General features: G+C 39.8%; 1 protein-coding gene across 3 annotated transcripts; it reads left to right on the forward strand.

Annotated features, from left to right (window-relative positions):
- Positions 1–105: 105 nt before the first annotated feature.
- On the forward strand, positions 106–24,453 carry smek1 (SMEK homolog 1, suppressor of mek1 (Dictyostelium)). Of its 3 annotated transcripts, none has more exons than XM_041805171.1 (15): positions 106–1,229; positions 1,390–1,445; positions 1,537–1,635; positions 1,770–2,387; positions 3,974–4,051; positions 4,140–4,256; positions 6,340–6,456; positions 6,562–6,693; positions 9,265–9,367; positions 10,634–10,792; positions 10,918–11,087; positions 11,818–11,960; positions 15,649–15,827; positions 18,957–19,168; positions 23,271–24,453. In XM_041805171.1, exons 1-15 carry the CDS (start codon positions 1,088–1,090, stop codon positions 23,391–23,393), a joined length of 2,448 nt encoding a protein of 815 aa, XP_041661105.1. In that variant the 5' UTR covers positions 106–1,087; the 3' UTR covers positions 23,394–24,453. The 3 variants fall into 3 exon arrangements, with proteins under 3 accessions (XP_041661105.1, XP_041661107.1, XP_041661106.1); XM_041805173.1 differs by having other exon boundaries at positions 15,649–15,818; XM_041805172.1 differs by having other exon boundaries at positions 11,821–11,960.
- The last annotated feature ends 3,097 nt before the right edge of the window (positions 24,454–27,550 follow it).

Consider the following 27,550-nt stretch of genomic DNA (forward strand, 5'->3'; position numbering starts at 1 on the left):
ACTCCTGCTGTTGACAAAAATGTATTTTTTTATTATGTTACTGCCTCTTTAAATGTGGCGGGCTGCCCTGTTGTTGCTGTGCTGGAAACCCCGTACTGACTCAGAAGGGACCCAAGATGGCTGAATACTCACGGGGGGGCAGTTAGCAATTATCTGGGCAAGACGTCGGGAATGAATGGCAAATAGCAGTATAATGTAAAGCGTTACCTTAAAGTAATTATACGGACACAGTTTGTTGGTTTGCATATTTTTTAGAGATGCATGAATACCAGTAAGGAGAGAGAGGTCTCTCCGCGGCCCCGAGCCAGAACATGGCGGAACACTTGGGGAAGAAATAGCAGCTAACGTTAGCTAGCTGGCGCATTATTCAGAGACAATTAGACAGATTGGTTCAGAGTAAACACGGTGTCTGCGGGCCGCAAGTGTGAGATAATGTTACCGGTGTACGGCTCGGGTCATTTTTCTTCAAGGTGTTGTTTAACATTGAGAATGTGGAGCGTAGGCAGTTAGCGTACTAGCTAGCCAGTTAAGTCGTTAGGTTTGCTAGCTAACGTAACTGGCAAACGTTGGCCGCAAGCGTACAAACTGTACTAACAAGCAGGCAGAGTGTTTGGTGAACCACAGTCCGCACCACCGATGCTTGCTTTGAGTACACCTCTCTGAACTTTGTGGTTGGACTTTGCAATATTGGTCAGCCCTTGTTAAGTATATTAACGCGGTAGCTAACGTCAGTGCCCTCCGCACTGAAAATTAGACAGCCGTTAGCCTGCCACAATGGTTCGTGAACTGAGTTTGTGTATCATATTGTCAAAATAAGTTTGAGGCAACTTGTCAAATTTACCGGATAGTGTAGTTATACCTGCAGGTGTGCTAAGATAGGGTATTTCTGGTACAGGTGTTCTAGTGTTATGTTCCTTTGAAGATCAGTTAGCCTGGTTGACCACTGTTTGTAGTTAAATTAGTACTTCACTGAAGAAGTTAAAAGGTGTAAAACGATATTTGAAGTTGTGGCGTCACTAGGTGGAAGAGACACCCAGTAAAGCCGAAACGGTTGGGAGGGGGACACAGGTAACAACTGCCTGCCAGGATGACGGACACTCGCCGACGAGTCAAAGTCTATACCCTCAATGAGGACAGACAGTGGGATGACCGTGGGACCGGGCATGTCTCCTCGGGCTATGTGGAGCGTTTAAAAGGCACGTCTCTCCTGGTGCGAGCAGAGAGTGATGGTAAGGACTATAAACACTGTAACACTGCTGAATGGAACTAAAACTTAACCCTCATACTTTTTATTGTCACTTGGCACCATGCTTGTACTCCAATCTGTCCACCTGGAAAGTCAATTTTGAAAACTTAAAAAAAAGACCACCTTTGTTTTCAAACTGACAGGTTCTTTACTGCTGGAGTCTAAAATCAATCCAAACACAGCCTACCAGAAACAACAGGTCAGTTCATAATGTGTTGCGGTGTATTCATGTCAGTTGCATGTTTTTCCTTGTTCTGAGAAGAAATTGTTCTTGTTTTCCTTTTGGATAGGATACATTGATAGTGTGGTCCGAGGCTGAAAATTATGATCTGGCACTCAGCTTCCAGGAGAAGGCTGGCTGTGATGAAATCTGGGAAAAAATATGCCAGGTAACTGCACATATCTCTGTGTGGGTGTTTGTTTGCCTGCTCCATCTGTGTATGCGTTTGATATAAAGTGTGTATGGGAGTTCCTTTGCTTGCTTGTTTAACTGTTTATCTGATTTGTTTGTCTGATCATAAAGGTGCAGGGAAAGGACCCATCTGTGGACATAACACAGGATGTGGTGGATGAGTCTGAGGAGGAACGCTTTGATGACATGTCATCCCCTGGTCTGGAATTACCGCCATGTGAACTGAATCGCTTGGAGGATCTGGCTGAGCTGGTGGCCTCCTCACTCCCATCGCCACTGCGGCGTGAGAAACTAGCCCTCGCTGTGGAAAATGAGGGCTACATTCGCAAGCTCCTGGAACTTTTCCGTGTGTGTGAGGATTTGGAGAACAGAGAGGGACTGCACCACCTGTATGAAATCATTAAAGGCATCTTCCTGCTCAATCGCACTGCACTCTTTGAGGTTATGTTCTCTGACGAGTGTATTATGGACGTCATTGGTTGTCTGGAGTTTGACCCATCACTCCCGCAGCCACGGCGGCATCGAGAGTTTCTAACCAAGACTGCCCGCTTTAAGGAGGTGATTCCCATATCTGATCCTGAACTGCGTCAGAAAATACACCAGACGTATCGTGTGCAGTATATTCAGGACATGGTGCTGCCCACGCCCTCTGTTTTTGAGGAAAACATGTTGTCCACCCTGCACTCCTTCATCTTCTTTAACAAGGTGGAGATTGTGGGCATGCTACAGGTGAGCTAGAGAACTTGAATGAAGAGGTTTGCAGGAAAAAATATGCACATTTTTTCTGCAACAAAATGTGCACCACATTGTCTGTATACACTCATTTTTATTTTTGCATTGTCAGATGAATAAAAAGTACAAATGCTTTTCAAAATAACAGCCCAAAATGCTGTGATGAGAGATCATTCTAAAATAGTGTTTAAAGCAGTAATTAGTGGAAATCACAGTAATTGTGTACAAAGGTTTAATTTTTGGCTGATTGTGCTCTTCCCAGGCTGAGTTTGTCTGCTAGTCTTTTATGGTCATGTGATCTTTGTGTTTTTGTACTGTGTCAACTCAGCAGTGTTTATGTATGGCTGTCTCCATAGAGATAGAGAAGTGTTGTGTAAATCAGTTATGCTGCGCTAGAGGAAAACTGAAACTGGGCCGCTGTTGACTCTGTGCTGTGTGAAATACTGGAGTCAAACACTGATATGAGCTTTTTCTTCCTCACTTTCCATGAAGCTGTCTTTTTAAGCCAAAGTGAATAGATCTTTTTTTATGCCTGAAACCAGTACCTGATACAGAAGATTGCAGATGTTAAGTGGTCCTGTTGGTCAGTGCAAAAAGTACTTTAAAAGTACATAACTAGTCAGAAGAATCTCCCAAATTCACTTTTAATTTCAGGATTTGTTCAATATTAACTGCACTACATTTAGACAACTATGAATAACATGGGTTTTAAACCAATGGTTTAAAAGTGATTTTGAAAGGGTATTTAGATGGCAAACTCTTTATATATAATTTTAGATTTAATCCTTGATGAAAACTGCAATTCAGGGGTTCTCAAACTTTTGGGGACTAGGGACCCCCATATAGGGCAGAAAATTTTCCAAGGACCCCGAAACGCTCACAGCCATTAAACATGTTAGCTACCATTTGTACTACACTTTAGATGCTTTATTTTAAACTCTTCGACCTACAAGCTCATGTCCAATTGAGTGTAAATAAGAAGCCCTCAGTGCTTTTTCTGAGGTTGTGGTCGGGTTTACCATTCGTGTTTTCATGTGGATGTATTCCTCACCATTTCGTCAGAAAAAATCTTTTATTTTGTCCTTAAACTCTGCATGCTTTGTTATCAGGTGACACTTTAGCTTGGCGGGCTTCATGGCTTCATTTGCAAACACATTTGCAAACACATGAAGAAACACAACACAGTTTGGTCTTCTGTCGCTGTTCTTACTCAACTCGAGATTGCTGTCATCATATTTTTCTCAGTTTAGCTGGTCTGGGCCTAGCATCACTTGTTGAAGTGGACGTGCTTAAATATTTATCCTTTGTTGCTAGCTGGAGCTGCACACCAAATGCATCCTGAGCAAATTGACTGATGCATGACAAGTGATAGATTTATGTGATATCTCACAATCATATCCAAGTTTTGATTGGACCAAAGCTAACTTACGGGGGTCCCTGGACTCCAGTTTGAGAACTACTGCTGTAATTGATTGGAATGATAGTTATTTGATTCTACATTAGGCAAGGTTTATTTTACAGTATCCTAATAACCGTTTGTCATACTCACACTCTCTTATCTCCCACTTCCCTTATGATGTCAGGACGATGAAAAGTTCCTGACAGACCTCTTTGCACAGCTAACGGATGAGGCCACAGATGACGACAAAAGACATGAACTGGTATGCTGTACTTTCAGCAGAGATCTTAAAGTGGTTCCTGTTATTTTCTCCCTGCCTTGTGACTAATGGTGGTTATGTCTTCTTACAGGTGAACTTTCTTAAAGAATTCTGCGCATTCTCACAAACGTTACAACCTCAAAACAGAGACGCCTTCTTCAAGACATTGTCGAACATGGGCATTTTACCTGCACTAGAGGTCATCCTGGTGAGTGCTTTAACCTTAACATAAACACAAGGTCATGTCTTGTTGGAGTTTTCTTTGAAATACTAAAATGTTGTCCTTGGTGTTGGTGTCATTTAGAAGTGCCATGACCTTTTTTTTTCGAGGATCAATGAATTTGGGTTGATGATGAAAATTAATAAATTCAGTGGCTTCTATAAGGAAAAAAAAAACAAAAGGGCAAACTTTTTTAGAACTATATTCACTTCTAGGTAGACAGTGACAGTCATGATAAAGAGTACGGTTTAGAGGTTCTCTTTTTGTCCATGATCTACAATGTCTTGAGAGATTTGGTATGAATTGGCATGATGAAAATACAAAGATTCACTGCTGGGTTGCCATGACAGATGTAGATAAGAAAATGTGAAATTGGCAAACTAGTTAGTTACATTCTACCCATAACTGAATTTCTTAAACACAATGATTACCATGGTCGCCTGATGAAACTGATGCTTCTTTAGTGTATTTTGTACTCTATGCTATTTTTTATACATTAGAAATTTACCAAACAAAATTACCTGCCCTCCAGTCATACAACCTTGAGCACATTTTTCTGCCAATTAGCATTAGTAATATCAAGCATGCTAACTGGCTTGCAAAACTTTTAAATCAAAGTAATTGATTATAAAATCGTATTTTCTGATTTTACACACACCCACAGTAATTTAAAACTGTTCCTTCATCAGCCTCATGCTTATCTGGTGGAAACTTGGAAAGGCCTTCTTTTCACTTTTAAGGTTTTACATTTCTCTTGGCTGCATTTTCTTTACATTTAATAAAAGATATGAGATGGAGGGATTTACTACTTGAAGGTGACAGAAAACTTTTTTATTCTTTAGATCTTAATGGTTGACTGCATGTTGTTAGAGTTGTGAATCTATTCAATTAAATGGTGTTTTATTATGATGGATTCTGAATTTGATCCATTTCTCTTGTATGTTAAGACATTAGAGTACATGATAAGATCTAATGTATGAATTATAATTATTTTCGTTAAAATGTAAACCACTCTAATAGGAATTTATCAGGATATGTCTATCTTTTCTTAATTATGACAGCAGTTTTTTGTCATGTGTAAAATCAACTCTATTGCAAGCAAATAAGCATGTGAAAATATTCTTTTGGGGTACTTAATGTTGTTATGTATGTGTTATGTTGAGTACATTTATAAACAAAAAAGCAACAATTGGTATGGCAGGTCAGCATTTATTGGAAAGCATCATTTCTTGGTTTAGAGTAGAACAGTAGAACTCTTCTCCCCTCTCTTTTGTCTGTCACTGTTAGGGCACATCACACTGGGGGTTGCATGATTTGAGAATTTTTAAAGTTGACTTGAGAATTTTTAAAGTAAACACTGCACCTTTAACACAAAATAAGAATACTGAACTAAACTATACTGGCTTTGTGTGGATGGTGGGGTACAGCCTGAAAAGAGGGGCTCCTTTTAGACACTTTGTATTTGTTCTACTTAACAATATAATTTAACACCTAAGCACTTACTGCATGTAAATCCAAGCTGTTTTCATCTTCATCCTTTCAAACATAGACTTAACCATCATATTAAAATCAACAGTTTTATTTTTGACAGTATCTGTCTCAACTCATTGATTATCGCAGGACACAAAGAGCAAAATACAGTTTGTTTTGAGAAAATGGCAGGTTTCCCTACATAACTCCGACTTAAATGCCTGTGATTGGTTATGTTCCTGTTTTTGTACCCTCACAGCACAGTCCACTGTCCTGTTTGATCCAATGATTTAAAAAAAAAGTTGTATTTTATTAAGATGTTTTTTTCCCCAAAAGCAAATTTCAACCATAAAAATCAGTTTACAACATCTTTTTATGTTGCATGAAACAAATGCACACTTGTAGGTACTTTATTTGTAAGGCATTAATGATGCCCCCTACTTTCACTAATAGCCTTCTGGGTAAACTAAGAAGAAACAAAATATGTCTGTAAAAGTTTTCTTCTCTGTTTCCTTTCCCTTTTGGTTTTAAGAGAAAAGTTTTTTGATCCCTGAAGACAAATTCCCAATCCACTGACAATATTGTTCTTTTTGTGAAACAGGGAATGGATGACGTTCAGGTGCGTGGGGCAGCCACAGATATTTTCTCTTATCTGGTGGAGTATAACCCCTCCATGGTACGAGAGTTCGTCATGCAGGAGTCCCAGCAGAATGATGATGTGAGTAAAAACAGAAAGTGTTAACAGCATTGGCCAAAAGAATTCTTCATTGTACAGGATATTTATCAATTTCTTGTTACTAATGACAATTTTTGTCCAATTCAGGACATCCTTTTGATCAATCTGATCATAGAACACATGATCTGTGATACAGACCCAGAGTTAGGCGGAGCAGTGCAGCTGATGGGTCTGCTACGGACTCTGGTGGACCCTGAGAACATGCTGGCTACTGCTAATGTAAGTTTATAAGCTGCTTTTTAACACCTCTGTTAAAACGGAAATTATGGGTTGATAAACCTGAGTATTTCAGAAAGCACATCTTTTGAGAGAAGTTGATACCTCTCATGTGACGTCACCACTTGAGGCTCACATCTGGTGATCGAGAAAAGTGTCCTTCTGCTTTATACTTTGGAAAAGTTTTCGATTTCAGGTGGCATTTAGGTACTTGAATCAGTTATAGTTTTTAATTTTAATTGAAAAATGGTTGTTGAATTGGATGCTCTGAGTAATGAGGAGACAAGCCGGGGGTTAACTTCTACAGAATACCATATGAGAAAGAAAGCCCAGAGAGGAAGAGATTTTGGGTTAAATGACATTAGATGCTCCACTACCCTAAAGGAGAGAACTTTGTTTTTGTTTTTTTTGAATTTCTTTTTGGGAGATTATTTCCTCGTTGTAGTGCTTCTAGGCAAAAAATCTTATTCCGTTGGAAAACCTTAAAGCCAGGAGGAACATGCATTTATGGGATGAACAGCAGAGCTGAGTATGTGAGTTGCGCTCCTGAAAAATTAGCCATATCTTTTCTGCGGAGCGCAGCCCTGATGAGCGGGCAGAGATCACAGGAGAACTGCAAGTTCACTCAGGATTTCAACAGCAGACTATTTTACCTTTTGGGGTTAATTTATCATCCATTCCAGCATGAGTCCATGATATTATTGCTTTCACCATTGGGTTAGTACATTAGGAAGTTAAAAGGTTAATGTTTTGTTGTTTGAATTTCCCTTCGGGGGTTAGATAAAGCTGTTGTATTGTATTGTATTGTATTGTATTGTTTGCTTAAAGAATGTGTGGTTTTATGTAAAATTCTTTGGCTAAATGTCCTCAAAAGTAAACTTTTCTTTGTCAGTGGCGCCGTTGTAGCTCTGTGACCCACCGACCTCCTGGTTACCCTTTGCTCTTGCTGCAGGATGAGACGTAATGTTGATACATTGATGATTTACGATCAGGAGTCCATGAATTGTGTTGTATTTTAAAAGAACCGGATATTCTACACCTGTGACTTCCTGTTTGGAGCTTTCTGATTGATGGGAATTGACACGGTTTGGCAGCAGCCAGCGGTAATAATAGACCTGCAGCGTATCCCCAGCAAAGTGCACCGGAGTGGCAATTCTAGGACGTGCCGGAGCCATACTGAAGTGCAGGCAGTGGAACTGCTCTGATTGACTAGACAGGGAGCAATTTTCCCCGCAGTTCGATTTGCTGGTGGATCCCAGCACAGAAGCTTTATGTGGAAATTGCAGGTTTTGGGATCAGCTTGGGCGTGCTATTGGTGCCAGAGTGACCAACACAACCACATTGGCTGACTTGCGACAAATGCTGGTTGAAGAATGGGATGCAATCCTACAGCAGTGTGTGACCAGGCCGGTGACCAGTGTGAAGAGGAGGTGCCAGACTTTTGTGGCTGTGTATGGTTCTTCCACACACTACTAGTGCTCCTGTTTCTTAAAGGAATACACTGTTAAACTGCCAATATTTCTTGTTTCTTCAGATTTAATCATCCAATCTACCAAACAAAAACAGACAAGAATCAGTGGTAGAATAAGCTGTTTGGCATTGGCAGAGTAGATTTGGCAAATTTTTTATGGGTGCAACCCACATACTCAGCTTTGCTGCTCATCCCAGAAATACATGTTCCTTACAAATGTGGCACCATTTAAAAGGGAAATATACAGGCCTTCCAATGCTGAGATTTATTGCCAAGAAGCATTGTAATGACAAAGAAATATTCTACCAAACACAAATTTCCTCACTTTTTGTGTAAGGTGTTGTTGTAGACTCTGGCTGTAAAGGACAATGAATTCTCTGTTAAATACATGTAAACATCACTGAATTGAAGTTCTGAAAGTACTTTTATAAAGTTTAGTATTGAAATAGTGTCCAAAGGGCTGTCAAAGGGCCACAGTTGGCCCAAACTTGCAGTCTATCTCAGTATCTCCATTTTTCTGCAGTTGTTAAGCGATGTAAACAATCAGTGTTTTGTCAAAGTGGAAAATCAAAAAGCCCATGCCACAGGGCCACAGTGTATTGAACAGTGGCCACTGATTTCCCAATCTCTTTTTGCCCTCCATTCTTTTCCGTCATATGTCTGAAAGCTGTGAAGATTGCACCCTCAAACTTGATGAATATGATAACATTAAGTCATCTTGCATCTTTGTTGAAAGCAGGAAGAGTAAAGCAAGGAAGTAAAGTTAACCATTCTGTCACAAAGAGTAAGCTTGACAGTAGGATAGTAGTAAAGGGTTACTGTGTACTAAAATGCAAGGGTTACCATTATTTTTGAACACATAGAGGAGAAAAATGTGATCCTTTAAGTAACACTGCTTGAAAGAAACCAGTTCAGATATAAGCTGTAATTGGAGGGGGAATTCACTATCAGAAAGCTGGATTTTCCTGCTAATCGAGTTAGACTTATGCAGTTGTGGGTGGGTTAGGGCCTGAGCGCTGCACCTTTTTCATTGTTTGGAAGTGTAGGGTACAATAAAGTCACATCATGTTACAAAGCTTAAATGTGTTCTTCCTTTTTTCCAGAAAACAGAAAAGACAGAGTTTCTGAGCTTCTTCTACAAGCACTGTATGCATGTCCTCTCTGCTCCACTCCTTGCCAACACCACAGAGGAAAAACCTAGCAAAGGTATTAAATACCTGTGTGTTGATGGTGGAAAGTCAAGTTTAAATGTTGTAAAAAGAACATTGAAATGATTCTTTGTAAACATTTTCTAATAACCCAAACACAGAAAAAACACGAGATATTGATGTTCACACCTGCATCAAGCTGGCCATATTTAGCTGCTTGTATCACTTTTTAAAATTTAAAGGATTAGGGTGCATATGTTGTACATCAGTCTGTTGCAAATGCTGCAGTTTGTAGCAGGGAACAGCCTGAAAAGCAAAACGTTAACAAAATTTGTGTATACCTGTGATGCACATTAGAGATGATGGAGAAAAAAATAATTCTAGTTAGACTAGCAAACAGTCATTTCTACATTTCTGAATTGGTTAATATGTTCAAAAATCTTTATTTTTAAACATTTAAAGCACACTTTAATACATACTAGTTTAAGCACCACAGACCCTGCTGCGAATATATTTCTCCCCATGCACTGTGTCAAACTGTGCTGGCACACAGTTGCTGGAGACGAGTCGACCTAGTGTGTTAGCTGTGCTGTTAGCATTAGCAGCTCTGGCTCTCAGCTTTGGTAACGTTTACATGGCTTTGTCTGACATACTGACACTACCATTACGGTGCTGTGAGCATGCAATAGCTGCTAACCATTGTTTTAGGGATCTACCACTCAATTCTGAACACTTGAAATAACCAGATCCATCATCATATTCACTTTTACAGCATCATTTTTCTGGCATAAGCTCATACCTTTTATTCATATGAAGTTATGTTGCAATTTACCCTCAAAAGTTTCCCTCTGTGCATTTACATTGTTGTTATCAGCTGAAAAAGGCTACAAAATAGACTAAAATATGCATTTTTCATGAAGACTATGTATCCTTTTAATGTCACAGAGTAAATCCTGAAATAAGCCCCTCTGTACAACAAATAAGGATTGTGCTCTGGATTGGGAATTGGTTTGAATCGAAAATCGATTTTGAATGTGACCTCCAGAAGCAGAGTTGAACTGAACTGTGAGATACTGAGAGATCCAAACCCCTAATGTACACAATGTGCTTAGCCTTTCCCATTATTTTGTATTCCATTTTACAGCTAAAAAGGTTATTTGTGAAATGTGTGTCTGACCAACTCTGCAAGTGAACAAATCCAAGTGCCTTTTAGTCCTAGTTTACACTTGTGCATTTATTGTAGACCTTGCTTTTACTTCATTTAAAAAATGCGGAGCTGAGGAAGGTGCTTGATTGGTTTTCACCACCTCCTCTCTTCTGTCAGATGATTTCCAAACATCGCAGTTGCTGGCCTTGATTTTGGAGCTGCTGACATTCTGTGTTGAGCACCACACCTATCACATCAAGAACTACATCATCAACAAGGACATTCTCAGGAGGGTACTGGTGCTAACCGCCTCTCGGCACTCCTTCCTGGCACTTTGTGAGTCCAACATAACGTCAGGAAGATCTTAAATGCACTGTCCCTGTAACTGGGAGAAAATACTGCTTCCTTTACAGCTTTTATTCACTGTTTGAGCACTATTCATCTGTTTTGTCTGTACTTAGGTGCACTGCGCTTCATGCGGAGGATCATTGGTCTAAAGGATGAGTTCTACAATCGCTACATAATGAGAAACTTCCTCTTTGAGCCCGTCATCAAGGCCTTCCTCAACAACGGCTCACGCTATAATCTCATGAACTCAGCAATCATTGAGATGTTTGAGTATGTCCGTGTGGTGCGTATTCATATTGTTCCAATTTTTTCTTTGAAAATATTAACAAAATCTGAAGAACCTGAATCACTTACAGAAAATGTTTCAGATGTAATGATGTTTGCCTTCCAAAGCATTTTATATCAACTTAGCACTTAAATAAAATCAGTGCTACAGAGCTATGGACTCATTTCAACAGAAGGCTTATTTATGCCTGGTTAAGAAGCTCAAGAACATCATTCTTTAAGATCTTTGCATCCTTTTTTTCCCTTTGTTGTCTGTCTTCATTCTCCTCAGTGCAGTAGCTTGTCAGACCTGTACAACATAAACTTTTTAAAACTAGTTTAGTCTTACATTGTCATTTTGTGCACAGCTCACCTTGATAGAGAACGTGTTTTTCTTGCTGAATTTTGTCGTGTTTTGTTATATCTTACCTTCTTAAGCGTGCAATCAGATAAAATTGTTTCTAACCAGCCAGTCCCACCAATATTTTTAGTTTGATAGACAAAATAAAGAGAAAAAGGAGAAACTCTTGGTAAATGAAATGTTTAAAAACTAATTTTAACTCTTTTGGTTTGTTCTCCCTCTCTTCTTTATCTCTTCCCTTTTCCATGCCTGCTTCATTCCTGCTCTGCTCTTTTCTTCTGCCTCTTTCCCAAACTGTAAACTACCCATTTTGCTTTTTCATACTTTCCTGCCACTTTCCTCCATACTGGGTCTCTACCCCCTCCTCTCTCCTTCCCATTGCTCCCAGGAGGATGTGAAGTCTCTCACAGCTCATATAGTAGAGAATTACTGGAAGGCTCTGGAGGATGTGGACTACGTCCAAACATTCAAGGGCCTCAAGCTGCGGTATGAACAACAGCGAGAGAGGCAAGACAACCCCAAATTGGATAGGTGAGGGAACCAGTACTGCACTAATATTGCAACTTCAGACTCTCAGTAATGATTTCATGAGCTTAACTAATTTTGTTGTAATGTGAGTCTCAAAGCAAAGCAATGGAAAGAGTGAAGGATTCAGCCAGTTGGAAAACTCGTACCAATAAGTGGTCAAAATGATCAATGTGCCCTGAGTCTGGTGCAGTACTTGTTTTTGAAAGTTTCTTCTTTTACAGTGCCTGTTTGTTTGTGAACTGTGATGTGGACACTCCTCATTACATTTATAGCTTTGGCATTAACTGGTAGTCTGCACTGTACAGAGTGTACAAAAACTAGAGTTGTTCCTCAGGTTTTTCTGATAAACACTGAGCGCAGCTACAACTGACATCAAAGGTTATGCCATGACCAAATCAGAAATTTAGACAGGTTGGAAATGCATAAACTCTGTGATTTGCCAACATCAGATTTTTTATTTATTTATTTATTTATTTTAATTCTTCAGGCTTAGTCATGTTTACTTTGTAGTAGGGATAGAAACTCATCAAAATATAATATTTGATAATAGAGATGCACAATGTTATCTGCATAGTATTGGTATCAGCAGATATTTGCTTAAAAAGTCATCTGTATCGGCCAACACTTAAAGCTTTGAAAATATCGGCAGATATTTTTTGTTTGTAAAAATCTGCCTGTATCAGCTGTAAATATTGGCTGTACAAACAAGTTAGAGGAGATTCATGCAGGACTAAACAGACATACTTCAGCTGAAGTCTTTTTCTGTATTCATCATCATCATTATTCCTTAAACTTTATAGTATGTTTTATAGACCGAAATCATACATTTTTTCTCCCTGAAACTTTGAATTGTGTTTAAACGACATAGTTTTAGGTCTGAACCGCATTAAAATATTGGTATCAGTATCAGATAAAAGTAATGTGTAAATACTGGCATATGGGAGATCAGCAAAAAATCTAATATCATGCATCCCCGTGTGATTTTTTTTTTGTCTCTCATATAGCATCTTTACATACAGTTGAAGGGCATTTCTTTTGCTTGTGGTTCACAATTGAAATCGAAACAACTAAGATCACACCACTGGATAATACTGTAAATGCAGTGAATAAGTTGAACTTTTAACAACAATAACTAGGGTTGCTCCTATCATGGTTTTATGCTGCTGATTCAGATTTTGATCATCCATGAGTGAGATCTGCTGATCACTGCTGATACCGATTGCATGCTTTAGCTGTAAATTTTTCAGTTTATTTATAGTGAGTGCTATTGGCTATATGATCTAAAAAAGGGAACCATAAAATCACCTTAATTTAGACAAAGCATGTTTTACTTACTTTTTCAAGAAAATAGATACAAAACCCTTGCAGGCACAGTGCAGCAACTATTCGGTCAAAAGGACAACTGAAAAACTCTTAAATTTACCTGCTTTTAGTAACACAATCTTTAACAGATTGGAATAATCAGGACTCTCAACAGGCTAAATTATGCAAAAAGTCACATAAATGAAAGGCCACATATCTCAAAACATTGCCTGAATCACATAATGTGAAGTAAAAGGGAAATGCAGGCTTCATTCAAATAAACTATTAAATAAGTTCCTAGATTAAAAATACCTGGGGACTTGGCTTGTTGTCTTGTGCATTAGCAAACTCTCTTGTGCATTGTCAGAGAAAAAACAACTCATGGTTTGCATTTTTTATGATTTATAAAATAAATAATATAATGAGTCTGTTGCTTGGTATGTAAAATAAAATATGCCATTTTCTTCTTAAATAATAACAATAATATGGTCTAACAGACCTTGAAACAGAAAAACTGCACAAGTGAAACTAAAGTGCATTTGCTTTGGACAAGGAAAAATTATTGAACAGCTGCATAGGCTACATGCCTATGACTTGTTAGGAAGCATTGTGGGAAGATTCTTTTTAATACAGAGGAGCATCTCTGCTTTTTCAGTCATAAGTTTTTTCCTGTGTCCATCCACAATGTTGGATGCAGCATTGAATAAGCGCTCACTCTCCACACTTGTGCAGGGTGCAGACAGGTAGGCTCTTGCTACTCTAGCAAGGTCCAGAAAGCGTTCCTTTAGTTTTCCAGTACTCCAGTGGTGATGCACTCCAAGCCTGCTGCGGGGTTTCTTCTGCTAGGTTTTCACCAAACATTGAAGACAAGGGTCCAGGTCGTGGTACTTTTTCTGCTGGCTTCCCTGTGTTGTTAGCTTCAGGTTCTTGTTTTGAGGCCCTCTGAGTGACCTCTGTCATCAGACCAAGAAGCAGTCTGTGTTTTTGTTTTGAGTCCTTCAGAATAAAATCTGTCTTTGTACCTTGAATGGGGGGAATCACATTAATTTCACATGAAACTCATTGTTTCAGAGCGCTTGAGAATTAGACCATTAACTATGTATATGTAAATGCTTATTTTTTCATTATTATTTTGCTGATCATTTTCTCACCTGGGGCTGTGATGGTTGCCAAACTGTAGAGGGACTCCTTTTCAAGCTTCCAGCAATGAGGCCTTCACACCATGAGGCAATGAGGCCTTCACACCATGATCTGCTGCAGCATCTTTGGCAAGGAGATGCTTAAAGCCATCACAGAGGGTATTACACCAGTGGCAGATGCAGTTGATGAGCATATTTACTTGGTCAGCTCTTCAAAAGGTTCCAGGAGGGTTGTTATGTTTTCAATCAATTCCCACTGGGAAGATGTAAAGGTAGCAGGTAGATCAAAGTCTGCCGCATGAACTCCCAATGCCCGTTTTTGCTCAAGAAGACTGTGGAGCATATAATAGGTGCTATTCCACCTAGTGCTGACATCTTGTTGCAGTCTTTTGGTGGGCTGGCCGAGTTGTTTCTGTACGCTCTGAAGTCTTGCCTATGCTAAGGGAGAATGCCTGAAGTGCCCCACAATGCGTCTCCCTGTGGCAATAGTGTCACTTATACTGCGTTGTGACAGCATTGCATCATGGATGGCCAGTTGCAGGGTGTGTGCCATACACCCTAAACTTGGTAACCCAGCATCTGTCATAGCTGTCATCATGTTTCGGGCATTATCTGTCAGTATCACATGTACCTTCTCTTTTGGAATATGCCATGTTTGGAACATTTTCATAAATGCAGGTGCTAAAGCTATGGCAGTGTGGGAGCCAGAAAACTCCTGGGCATGCAGAACAGGTTTATCAATCCAGTGAGCTGTTAAACTCAATATCAACACAGGATTGACGTCCGGGCTCCATATACTGTATAACTCGTGAAACGTGGATGAGGATGAGAGGATGAGACACCTTCTTTAAGGAGACTTTCGATGTGAGAGTACACTGTCCAGTGGAGTTCTGGCAGGGCTATGTCTGTGAAATTTTTCAGTCCAGGTAGCATGTAGCGGGGCACCAAAAAAGGCTGGTCATCTAGCTCGATGAATTCACTTATTTTTCGGATTATTTGCTTAGCCTTCTGACTGTCACGCTCATACAGGTGAGTGCTGCCCAGTGTGGGCTGCTTTGGGCAACTTTATCTATCCCAAAGGATGTGAAAACAAAATAATACAAAGTATTCAATCCATTGAACTACCATCAAGGTTTAGCAGCCTGATTGCAGAAGGAATACAGCCTACTTTTAAAATGCTACTTGTCTTACATTTATATGAAAACAGATACACATTTTTTGATCACTAATTGGTGCATTATTTCCTCAAGCATGCGCTCCATTCTGAGGAACCATCGCTTCCGTCGTGATGCACGGACACTGGAGGATGAAGAGGAGATGTGGTTCAACACAGATGAGGATGACCTGGAGGATGGTGAAGCAGTGAAGACGGAGGAAGACCTCATGGAACCCATAAGCAAATTCATGGAAAGGAAAAAGTGTATGTATGGTAATTTAGTGCTTTTTTTCTTCTTTTGTTTTGTTTTCTTCTTTTTTAGAAAACACAGAATCAGTGAAACACTGAAAAACTACGATGTGAGAGAACATTGTATTTAGTACAGGAAAAGATATAGTTCTTTTTGATGGGTTAAAGGTTGTTTATGGTTGAGAACTGAGAATCCTTTGTTTCGTGTTTGTGGGGTTTATAGGTTATAGTGTAATTTTCAAAGTACAACCTTACAATCTAAAAATTTGAGGCTGCTCATGTTTGTTGGCCATATATGTGAGAAAAAGTTAAATGTAATTTCAGAGCCTTTGGTGCAGATGAAAGCTTGGTTAATACCTCTGAATTAAATCTACTCTGTAGCTATGAAGTAGTGCTCTATGCAGTTGTGAACAGTACATATGTATTTGTGTGCTGCTGTGTCTTCGTTGCTCTGCATTACCCCACCTGAAGAAAAGTTGGCATAGTGACTTCCTTGATAGATATATTGACAGTTTCTGGTCCTGTCATGTTCTCTGATTGTTTGTGTGCAGAAAAGTAGGATTAGCCAATACTGTTTTTTTAAGAGCCAGTACTGATATTATATATTAGTAATTCATGAGACCATTAACCAGTAGTTTGAACCGATATGCATTTATTATGATGTACAAATTATACCTAATGTGACAAAAGTACAACTGCATGATCAAAAATGAAGGAAAATGAAAATTTTAGCCCTAGCTCTATCAGCATGAGAAAAAGCACAAAGCAAACACAGTAGCAGCGTGAATGAAAGGAAGTGGTTCCATATGCTTACCATGTCTGTGACACCAAGGCTTAAGTGTTAACTGGTTAGTACCAGTCAGATTGTGTTAAATGCAGGACATCTGTTGAGACTGTGGAGAGTGAAAATAAAGCCAGAGGGGTAGACGCACTTTGCAGTAGAGCCAAAGTAGTGCACTTTTTGATACATTTATTTACTTGTTGGTAAATTAAAATGCTGATACAGATAATCGGCCAAATATCAACCTCAATAATCAGTCGCCCCCACAGGAAAGCATGCCAACTGAAACTGAACGTATTATGTTTGGGCTGGTAAATATTGAGCAGCAGTTGAATATTTTGCAGTTATTCCAAAGCGAGGCAGTGATGAAATGTACGACTGGTGAACCAGCTGAGACAGTGGATGGGGGAATTTTTTATGCTTGTTTGGCTACTTTGGATAAGGAAATGCACTTCCAGTATTTTTGGTGTGTCAGCAAGTACACTTGATGAATTATTTGGTCATCTGCAGCCATTTATCTCACACCAGAGGGCACACGATATGCCTGTAGAGATTACACTGACTGGCAGTCACCCGATGCTACCCAGTGGGCCAATCACAGGGCTTGCAATCAGCGTTGTTTTGACATGTATTTACATTTTTGAGAGGTGCACACAAGACTACATGCTCAGGCTTATGTGTAGGTTCAGGGCTATGCAGACCTACAGCATGTACTACAGTACAGGTGAGATGCAGAGGTTTAGATATTTGTGAAGGATTTGTCAGTGTTGACATTTTGCTAGAGTAATTGGTGAAAGAGAACCTGATAAGTAGGTTAATTTGTGATAAAAGGCAAAGTTTCTTAGAATCCAATTAAATTAATTTTGCAGGTCAAACAGTTGTAGCCAAAACAACATGATTATTCTGCTTTAATGTGCAGGATGAAATCCTCTTAGCTTTATCTAGCAGCCCCAATTAGTCCTCTGCAGTCAGTAACTTGACTTTTTAAAAGACAAACTCCATTCTGGATGTTTCTGTACTGCTTTCAAAATAATAGTAAGCACTTGGCCAGCATACTTCTGAGCAGTCTTAAGTTGTAGTGATTTTTTTTTTCTGTAAAAGAAAGTAAATTGCAAGCTGTTTTAAAAAATGTATTTTCTAGTAACCACACTTCTCGGGTTTTTGACAAAAATGCCCACTTAAAATAACTGACAGATTAATCAAAGCTATTGTCTGTTGCATCCCTGAGTGTCTCAGGCCCTGTCCAAACGGAAGCGAATTCAGGTTTATATGCAAGAGTTTTTGTCGTATCCATGTGGACGGCTATCTGCAGCTTTCTTCTTTTTTTTTTTTTTTTTTTTTTTTTAAAGGTTTATTTTTGGGCATTTTGTGCCTTTATTTGATAGAGGAGAGGACAGTGGATAGACTCGGAAACGGGGAGGAGACCGGGGAGAGACATGCGGAGGGGGGCCTCGGGCCGGATTCGAACCCAGGCCGCCCGTGCACATGTGGCGCGTGCGCCTTATCCATTCTGCCACCTGCACCCCCGCATCTTTTTTGAAACGATTATGTCACACAGTGTAACTCTCTTAAGACACCTGCACAGGTCCAGCCAAAACAATAATGGCGGACTACAAGGTTGTATTCGTGCTGCAGAAGCTACTGAGCTTGTTATGGCTTTTAGAGCAAAATCTGATGCTCCTTTACCACCACCGCGAAACGCATACACCATATGTTCCTGAATCCAACGCAGAGAACAGCCAGAAGGGCAACTAGTGTCGGTGCCCGATCCGTCCCAGAAACCCGATTTGTACTGCACATGTGCAAACGCGTCTACATCCACTCAGCAGCCTATCGAAGCATTTTATGGCAGTTACTGATTGGGCGGTGTTTTTGCTGCCCGTACTACGCATGTGCAGATATACGTCACCTTTGGGGGTTTTTTTGTTTGGTTTTTTGTGCTAGCGGCCGAACAAATTAGAAGAAGAAAATCAAATTTTAATGACTGCATTTTTATTGAAAGTTCAGTTTCAAACAACCCTCTTCTCTTTAATCAAGATGTACAGCCTGACACATAAACTAGAAATTGCTTTGGCCTTTTTGTGTATCAATGTATTACATTTTGAATAAAGTTAGTTTGTTAAAAAGATTGATGTATTATGTTGTGATTTTGTTAAATTTGAATAAAGTTTTTGTTAAAAAAACAAAAAAAAAGTGACGTATATTTGCACACACGTAGTATGGATCGGGCAGCAACAACACTGCCTGATCAGTAACTGCCGTAAAATACTTTGATAGGCTGCTGAGCGGATGTAGACACGTTTGCACATGCGCAGTACAAATCAGGTTTCTGGGACAGAGACTCACCCATCTCTCCTCCTATCTCTCTCCAGTGAAAGACACAGAAGACAAAGAGGTACTTGGGAAGTCGAGTTTATCAGGCAGGCAGAACCCCAGCTTCAAACTTGCCTTCTCTGGCTCCACTAAAACTAGCCTGTCCAGCCCTCCTTCATCTGCCTCATTGAATCCGGGTTCTCCAGGATCACCGGGTTCTCCAGGCTCAGGGGCACGAAGTTCACCCTCCACAACAACTGTGACCACAAAGGTAACTTATACAAAGAGTACAATATTTTTATGCTTAAGTAAAAGTACAGACACTGTGTATTTTCTATTTTGTATACACATCCATCCAGCCATCCTTAAAGATTATACACAAATACAAGTAAAGGTAGCACTCTGTTAATCTGCCCAAGTAAAGTAATAAGTACTTATTTACATTTTTATGTGTTGTTCAAAAAGGACAAGAGGCTATGAACCTCTAAACAGGTTGTTAAATTAAACGCAGCAGCTAATGGCAAATTTTGCTGTAATGTGGAGCATGGAATCTGGATATGCTTCATAGTATAAAAAAGTGTTGTTTCCCTCTATTGTTCATTTTCCTCTGAACTTGCTGTAAAGGTTGAGCTTAAGCTAGTCTTTAAATTTCATACAGTTCATCCAGAGTTTTAGAGTTTGAGGCAGTTTTTCAAAATGGTTGTTGAGTAGTCAAGTAGAGTAAATCCATCTTGTTTAAAGCACAACTAAATGATCCATCCATGTCCAGTGTACCTGATGACCCTCTGGGCTTAACTGTGAAGAAGACATCCTCTTCATCTGCTGAATGTTGTCCACTAGCCTCACACCATACTCTGGGTTAGGGTCAAGATGTTGACTCACATGGCCTACACACTGTAGTAACAAAGAACACACCACTGTGTTGATATTCTGAAGAGCTTGTAGCTGTAATTGCGTCATCAGTCTACACAGTTGGGTTGGGGTAGTTTCGGGAGCATGAGTGTCATCACTACCTGGCGCTCAAATGTAGGGAGCCTGGGTCTGTTGAAGTTGTGGTGGCAACTAAGTGGTCATACGGTTCTAGATAATCAAACTTATCAGTAGTGCCTAGGGGCATCATTTGGATTAGGGTTCTCATCACTGAGTCTTTATCCTTTCGTTAGGGTAGAAGTTTCTAATGTTCATTTCACACTTGTAGTTTTCTGCCCAAACTTCATTTACTTAGCAAGGTGACATGAGTGACAGTGCCTGACTATTATTTGGCACTTTGCTGACACTAATCTCAGGGAGTAAAAAATTCTGATAGCATTTTGAATAACGCAAGGCAATGAGGAAATAAAATAAATGCTACACGGTAGTTCTAAACCTTTTTATAGGATTAACTCAAATCAGATAGCTTTTCTCATGTCTTGAATCTTGTAATATTTGGCAGATTTTTTCAGTATTCACAATGATCTGTGGTTGGCTGCTGCCTAAGAATTGTTATTTTGTTTTAAAGACTTGACCATGATGCTCTGCTGTGATCCTCCTCATGTGCGTTAGACAGGGCTGGCAGTGAACACCTACAGTTAACTGAAGATGAACACAAAAAGTGTTAATCTGAGTGGATAACTACAGTTCAGTCACAACATTAGCATTAGGAAGATTCAATTTCTGTGTTAAGGAGTCTTTCATCACTGGACATGAATTTTGTTTTGGACTTTTTCTCAATTTACCAGCGACTGTAAACTTGCCATATTACTGGCGAATGTGTTAACACACTTAGATAAGTACCAAAACTTCAGTAATCATCACATTTTTGTTTACACTAACCAATATTTATTGGTTACAAATGTTTATAATACATCGTAGTGTTTTATTCACCTCTGCATGTAGTGCAAGTGTAATTTCAGACTCTTTTGCCGGGAAAACGCAGACACTGACTGCTGGCTTTCTTGTACGTGGTTCATTTACTGCTCATGGGGTTTTACTTCAGCTGAGCGGTGTGACTCGACCTCTTCAAGCTTGCCAATATGTGTTCTTTCTCTCTTCTACATTTCTATGCATCTGATAGTATGGTGATAGACTTCAGCCAACTATCTAGCCAGTTTGATGCAGCTGATGGAAAGTAATGATCGGTTTAGCTTTTTGATTTATTTTTTACTCAGTAACTGACTACGTCTGAAATCATATGAAGTACAATACTTAGAACAGAAATTACTAGAGAGAAAGTAAAAGTACAGATTCTAGAAACTAGTCAAAAAGTACAACTATACAAAAAAGCTAGTTGATTATAGTAACATGAGTAAATGTTAAAGTTGTTTAGTGTGATGATGGTTCACTCAGTGTTCAACTATATTACTGAGAAACAATGGAAAGAGCTTGATGTCTTTGCACAATGTTTTTAATGAACTCTAGTTAACCAGAGAGAGAAGAATTTGCTGAAGTCTGAGCTTTAACTATGAATCTTCACACTAAGACTGTCAGTTTTCACACAACTCCTACCATCCAGGTTGTGTATTACAAAGAATGGCACCACCAGTGTGTGCCACTAGACAGACTATGTACTTGTTGGCTTTATTTAAATGGCGAAGAAAAAAGAAGAGACGTTGAAATGTTTCTGAACAAAAGCCACATTGTTAATGGATCTTACCAGTTAAAAGTGCATCTACTAAAGATCCTTGTACAAGAAACTTGCTGTAAAATCTGGTGTCTAAATGCCTTTTCAACACCAATATTTAATATAAAAAGTTCCTTAAAGCGTACTGGGGTGCATGATAGGCAGACTAGACTGGACATGTCACTTTTTAAAGGACTTTTCGTCCATATCAGGACATAACCCTGCATTTAGAGTAAACCGTGGCATTCTAATACTTAAACTAGTGACCGGCAGAGGTGGGCAGTGCAACTTGTGGGCTCCGCGTAACAACCAATAAAATTATCATAGGCTGAGGGTTCAACTCTAGCACCAGTAACTAGCAGGAGTGTACACTCCACATAATAAAACACATGGTATTAAAAAAGCCACACAGAAACTGCATGTTGTGGACTTTTACTGAATGCAGTGAAAATGTTACACTGGAAGTTAGTTGAAACTTTTAAGCGCTCTTGGAAACTCTAAAAAACAAACATGCAACTTCTATTTTGAATTTTAAGGTACATCATAAGTGAAACAATCCAAGCAGAAGAAAACAGACAAGGTTACTCATTTCTCTATGACATATGTACAAACATAATTAGAATCAAGTACAGCAGAGCTGATAAATGAAAGTTGCCTATCTACTACAGTTGCAGATTGCATAGACAACTTTTGGCAATGTTTTGTGTGCATAAGTAAAATTAACTTCTTTAAGTAATTGATTTTTAACAATATTCAGGATCTGAATTTTAGTACAGGATTGCAGGAATTCTCTCAAAATATTTAATTCCTGGAAGTCTGGCATTCATAATGTGGGAAAATTCAGCAGGAATGTGCAGTGCCTCCATGTGTCATTCAGCAAATGTGTGCGTGGCTGAGGACAGGACGGACTGGTCATAGAACTGTTTAAAATGAGAAACGTTTGGATCATTTCCTCAACAGCTCCCTCTTTGTCCTCTCTTCAACACTCGCAGCATGCATGCAAATTCACAAATGCATTCTTGCAGGTGTGCAGTGTGAAAATTAGAGTTGTCTTTTAAACACAGTTTCCCATGAACTGCTATAACTAAATGGCTCTCCAAGGTATATTTGCCGTCCGGCCATTTGAGCATTTTTCAGTTCATTTATCCGTCAGTAAACTAATGGACTATCTCCCTTTTTCTCTGTTGGCTGCTCCTCCTTTATATAGTGTGCATAATGTCTGACACATGGTCTTCATCCTGCACTGATTGGTTTGTTTTGATATGCTGCATGTCACTGATGGCTCATCCACAATAATATTACAACAGACTATAGAGACATCTCAAAACTGTATAAAACATAGGAGTTTTGTAAAGAAATCACATGCACACAAGAGCAGAGACAATGGGGTTGGTAGGGTGCAACAAATGTGTATGGAAAATAGAAGTAAATGGATTGCAAGCTGATTGAAGTCATTTGGAAACGAACACTAAAATGAATTTTAGAATAAAAGACTTCAACAAAATATCTGGATATTTGTGTCTGCTTTCTGTGATTAAAGTACATCATAGCATTATAAAACTGGAAAAGGTCAGCGTGGTTAGCTCTTTCTTGCTTTCAAATACACCAGTGACCACTTTGTATTCTTGCAGCTAACATCATTGTCTCTCTCAGGCAACTTACCTTAAAAGCTACTTCTTCATGTTATTTACCCTATTTGTTGTAGACGATTCCCTGGACTTCCTTATACACTGTCCTTGACTTTGCCTGACATTGTCTCTCCTGTCTTTTTCAGGGAGGTTTAGTGGGACTGGTGGACTACCCTGATGATGATGACGAGGAGGAAGAAGAGGAAGAGGATGGAGAGACTAAAGAGGACCCTCTGCCACCTTCTAAGAAGTCCAAACTGAGCTCCTAAAGAAGCTTCACTGTCTCGGCTCAGGCTTCGTTCAGACAGTTTCAGCTCACAGACTCAACACAGGAATGATCGAACTTGTAAACTAATTGAATGAATGAGAGCTTCCGCTCGTCCTGAGCGTGTGGCTGACAGAGGAGCGGACTGCGAACAGATACGAAGCCTCCTCTGACTAGTCCACTTCATACAAGTGCCAATCAGGAAAGCGGGAGCGACAAAGCATCTGAAGGGTGGAACAGACGCGTGAAAGTTGGGGGAGAAAAGACACACAACGTCGTCAGCAGACTCACAGTTTGAGACAGGATGGTAACTCAGCAACTAAAGGAAAAGACCACAAACAAAAACAAAACGCAGACTGAAATCCCAGAGAGCCTGCAGGCTCGGACCATAACCCACTGCCCCCCGCCCCCCACTCAGGGAAGGACATCACAGCGGCCCAAGAGGGTCAGCCAATTCAGACCCAGAACCACCACTCACACCCCTCTCAAACCCTCTCCTGGAGTTCACCTTCCTCCTTGTTTCTTTCTCCGTCTTTTCTCCTCTGCCCTTCCTCCCCTCTCTTTGTCTGTTGCTTTTCGTCCCCCTTATTTTTTTAAGTTAGTATATAGGACCAGACAGGAGGCAGCATGAGGCAAAAAGCTGTCCTTGTTGTCGTTTGATGATGTCATCAGTGTCGTCGTTCCTCAGTGGACGTTCTTTCTCTGAAGAGAAAAAAAAGCCAGCAGTTTCTTCATTACTTTCTTTTTTGTTCTCTATTTGTCTCTCAATCTTTCTCCTGTTTTTGTAAATGACAACAAAAAGAGACCTGCCTTTAAATGTTCAGGACGTTTTCAGTCACACTTGAACAGGTTTTTAAAGACCTCAGTAGGTGAGCTAGTTTTACCCTTTTTGCCCTTTGAAACTGCAGATTTTTTGGAAAATTTGTAATCCCGTCTTGATTAAAGATTGAGTGGAATTCTAGATGTGATGAATTTTGTCATATCTTTTCATTTTTTTCCTTTTACATGAGTGTACACTTAGTTGTTCAGAATATTTGGGACCATTAAAATGATCTTTGCTGTAAGATGTCCAACTACCCTTTGTCCTAATAACTCGACTGTGTCTTTGCTGCATTATGCTGTTGCTAGTCAGTACTGGTTTCAATCTGCAACACAAAAATATCTTCCTTTAATGACAACATGGGCAAAGCTGGTCAACTTGTCTCCAAAAAACTATGATCATACCTTCTGAGGCCATTTCATATCTAAAATCATAACAGAATTACACTGTTTGACCGGAAAAAATGTGTACATATGCTAAGAATGAGTTATTCCCTACAACAAATTATTTTACAAAACTCCAGTGACAAAACCAGTCAATGCTGTAATTATTTAGCAGTAAGTCTCACATGATTTTACTGATCTTCAAGAGTTTATTTCTCACCTATCTGAATGTTCTTGCAAAAAATCATGAAAGTTTTAATTTTATCCTACCTCAGTCCAGAGGGTTTAACACACTAGTTGTTACCTATATGATCCACCAGATGGCAGCCTTTCTCCAGAAATGAAAGTGTTTGTTCACTTTGAGAGTCATGCCATCTGTACTTTGAGAACCTTACAGTCAGAATGTAAAGGATGGTGTAGTTTTATTTCTACCTGGGTTTTATACACAGCTTTAACATTTCTCACATCCTTCCTGTTAGAACATACAGATGCATAATTGGACCAACAGGCAATTTTGGATTACAAAAAAAAAAAAAAGGATTACTATACACTTGTGGACAAATCTTTTCACCCTAGCATTTTTTATTATGTACTCACCTTACAGTGTGGAGGAAAATATATTTTGATGTTGTGCAAGACTAAATTTATATGTCTACTCTTGCTGATTAACACTTTAGAAACAGACCAGCTTTATGTTGCTTGTATTTCCTGTTCTTCAGTACAAATATGGCTAAGTAATTTGCTGCCGTCTTGTAGACTAGGTGTTTTTTGTATTATTTTTTAAATGAGTGAAAAAGGTTTAGGAAAACTGTCGGCACCTCCCTGCGTATGTGGTCACCTCAGTGGGAGTTTGAGCATGACTCCAAAACAAACAGCATCAAGGCCACCAAGGAATCACTGTGTTGTCCCTCCAAGTGCATTGTGGCCGTCAAACATTGCTTATTAATTAAAACCCGGACAGAAGAGGATCACTCTGTGCTCAGCGTGCAGCGAGAGCCGTCACACAACGCCTATTAAAGCTGCCTTTGACATGAAAGCCATCTCCAGACAACGGCAGCTTTTGAGGAGTAGCCCTCCCTGCCAGCCTCCGTTTGCTCCTCAGCAGGAGTGTGGCAGAGTGTGTGTGTGTGTGTGTGAGATCTCCCTCTTTGCCACTGGAGAGGCCAGCCTGATCCTGGTGCCAGCCACCGCTCCACCAGAATGCCGGCTCCAATCACACTGCCAAAGCGCTCACCCGGCTCTGCCCGCCTGTGTGTCTGCCAGACTGAAGAGTTCCTGACGGTGACACTGCTGTCCAGCTTCCTGCCAGGCCAGTGAAAGGCCTCTGCGACAGCTCTCTTGATTGGCTCGGCTCTTTGAACATCCAGACAGTTATCAGCTTTGACTAGCTTGATCACAATCAGGAGAGCATCTCTTACAGTAGCAGTAAATGATGATACACTGCAGTTTACATGCTCTTTGTTTGGGGTGCGTTTTAGATACATGAGACAGAACTGCTACTGTATACAACACTTTAGAGTTAGAATAGGAATTGTTGAGCCACCATCCTTTCCAACACTGAGTCAAATCAAACAACTCCAGATGTTTCACACCCCGCCTTCTGTCAATACCCTGTGGTTTGACAGAGCCATTTGTTACATTTTCCCTCTGTCAATCCCAGCATAAAAATGTTCTTAATCCCTGCACAAGAGAACAGGTCGAGGTAGAATATCCACATAATGCATGTATACATGTTAGCCTTTGTACAGTTAAACAAGGTCTTCACTGATGGGTAAAACCATGCTAAGTTTGTAATATGTAGCTTCTGACATGCTTTTCAACAGACTTCAACACTTTATCATCATAAGGGGAAAAAATGGTTCTCTAATGGATGATGGCATTAGTTAAGAGTGCAGGTGTATTGACAACTTGATGGCTGCTTTATTAAATGAAACACTTCAAATCAAAGCATGTTAACTTTCATAAAATCAAACCCGTTTTTATAATATTGAGGTAGAATGACAAAGCAGCCAATAGCACAGTGTTTTGAACCAGTGGTTCAACTAGTTGAGCAGCAGGGTTCACCACTGCCTTTATGAGAATTACCACTCAAATTTTTTTGTGAATGCTTCAACCACTCAAATTTAATTAATGGAATTAGCAGTTCTGGCATAAGATAGGAGTTTCAGTCTTTGACAAGCATGCATATATATTTATTTTGCTCCCTGTTTCAGTGAAAGTGGGAAAATATTGGTAGCCTTAGCTTGAAGAAATACATCATCTTGGGAAATCCAGCTTTGCTGTCAGAGACAAGAAAGTTGAAATCTTGGAAAAACAACCCAAATTTATTTCTTTTCTTGGTGTAATGGAATAAAATAATTTCACACATTTCCCACCCAATTCTCTCAACTTTTGCTGAGATGTTTTTACACCTTGATTGAAGTCCACCTGTGGTAAATTGACTGGGCATGATTTGGAAAGGCACACGCCTCTCTATAGAAGGAAGGAACTGCCTGCAGAGCTCAGAGACAGAATTGTTGCTACAAAAAAATCTGCTGCACCGAAGGTTCCCAAGACCACAGTGGCCTTGATAATTCTCAGATGGAAGAAGTCTGGCACAACCAGGACTCTTCCAAGAGCTGGTCGCCCGGCAGTACTTAGCAATTTGGTAGAAGAACCTTCATGAGAGAGATGAACAAGAACATGATGGTCACTCTGAGAACCAGAGATCCTGCGCAGAGATGGGACAACGTTCCAGAAGGACAACTATCACTGCAGCCCTCCACTGATCTGGGTTTATGGCAGAGTGGGTAGACAGAAGCTTCTTCATAGTGCAAAACACATGAAAGCTTGCTCGGAGTTTGCAAAACACTCCCTGTGAAAGCCAAGCAGGCATTTGGCAAATAGACATTAAGGACCTATTATCATGCCATTAAATAGTGTCAAAAGAAGTTTAAACTCTACAGTGTTCCACAGATG

This window comes from Cheilinus undulatus, linkage group 14, assembly GCF_018320785.1.
Source record: "Cheilinus undulatus linkage group 14, ASM1832078v1, whole genome shotgun sequence".
In the NCBI taxonomy this organism is placed as follows: Eukaryota; Metazoa; Chordata; class Actinopteri; order Labriformes; family Labridae; genus Cheilinus; species Cheilinus undulatus.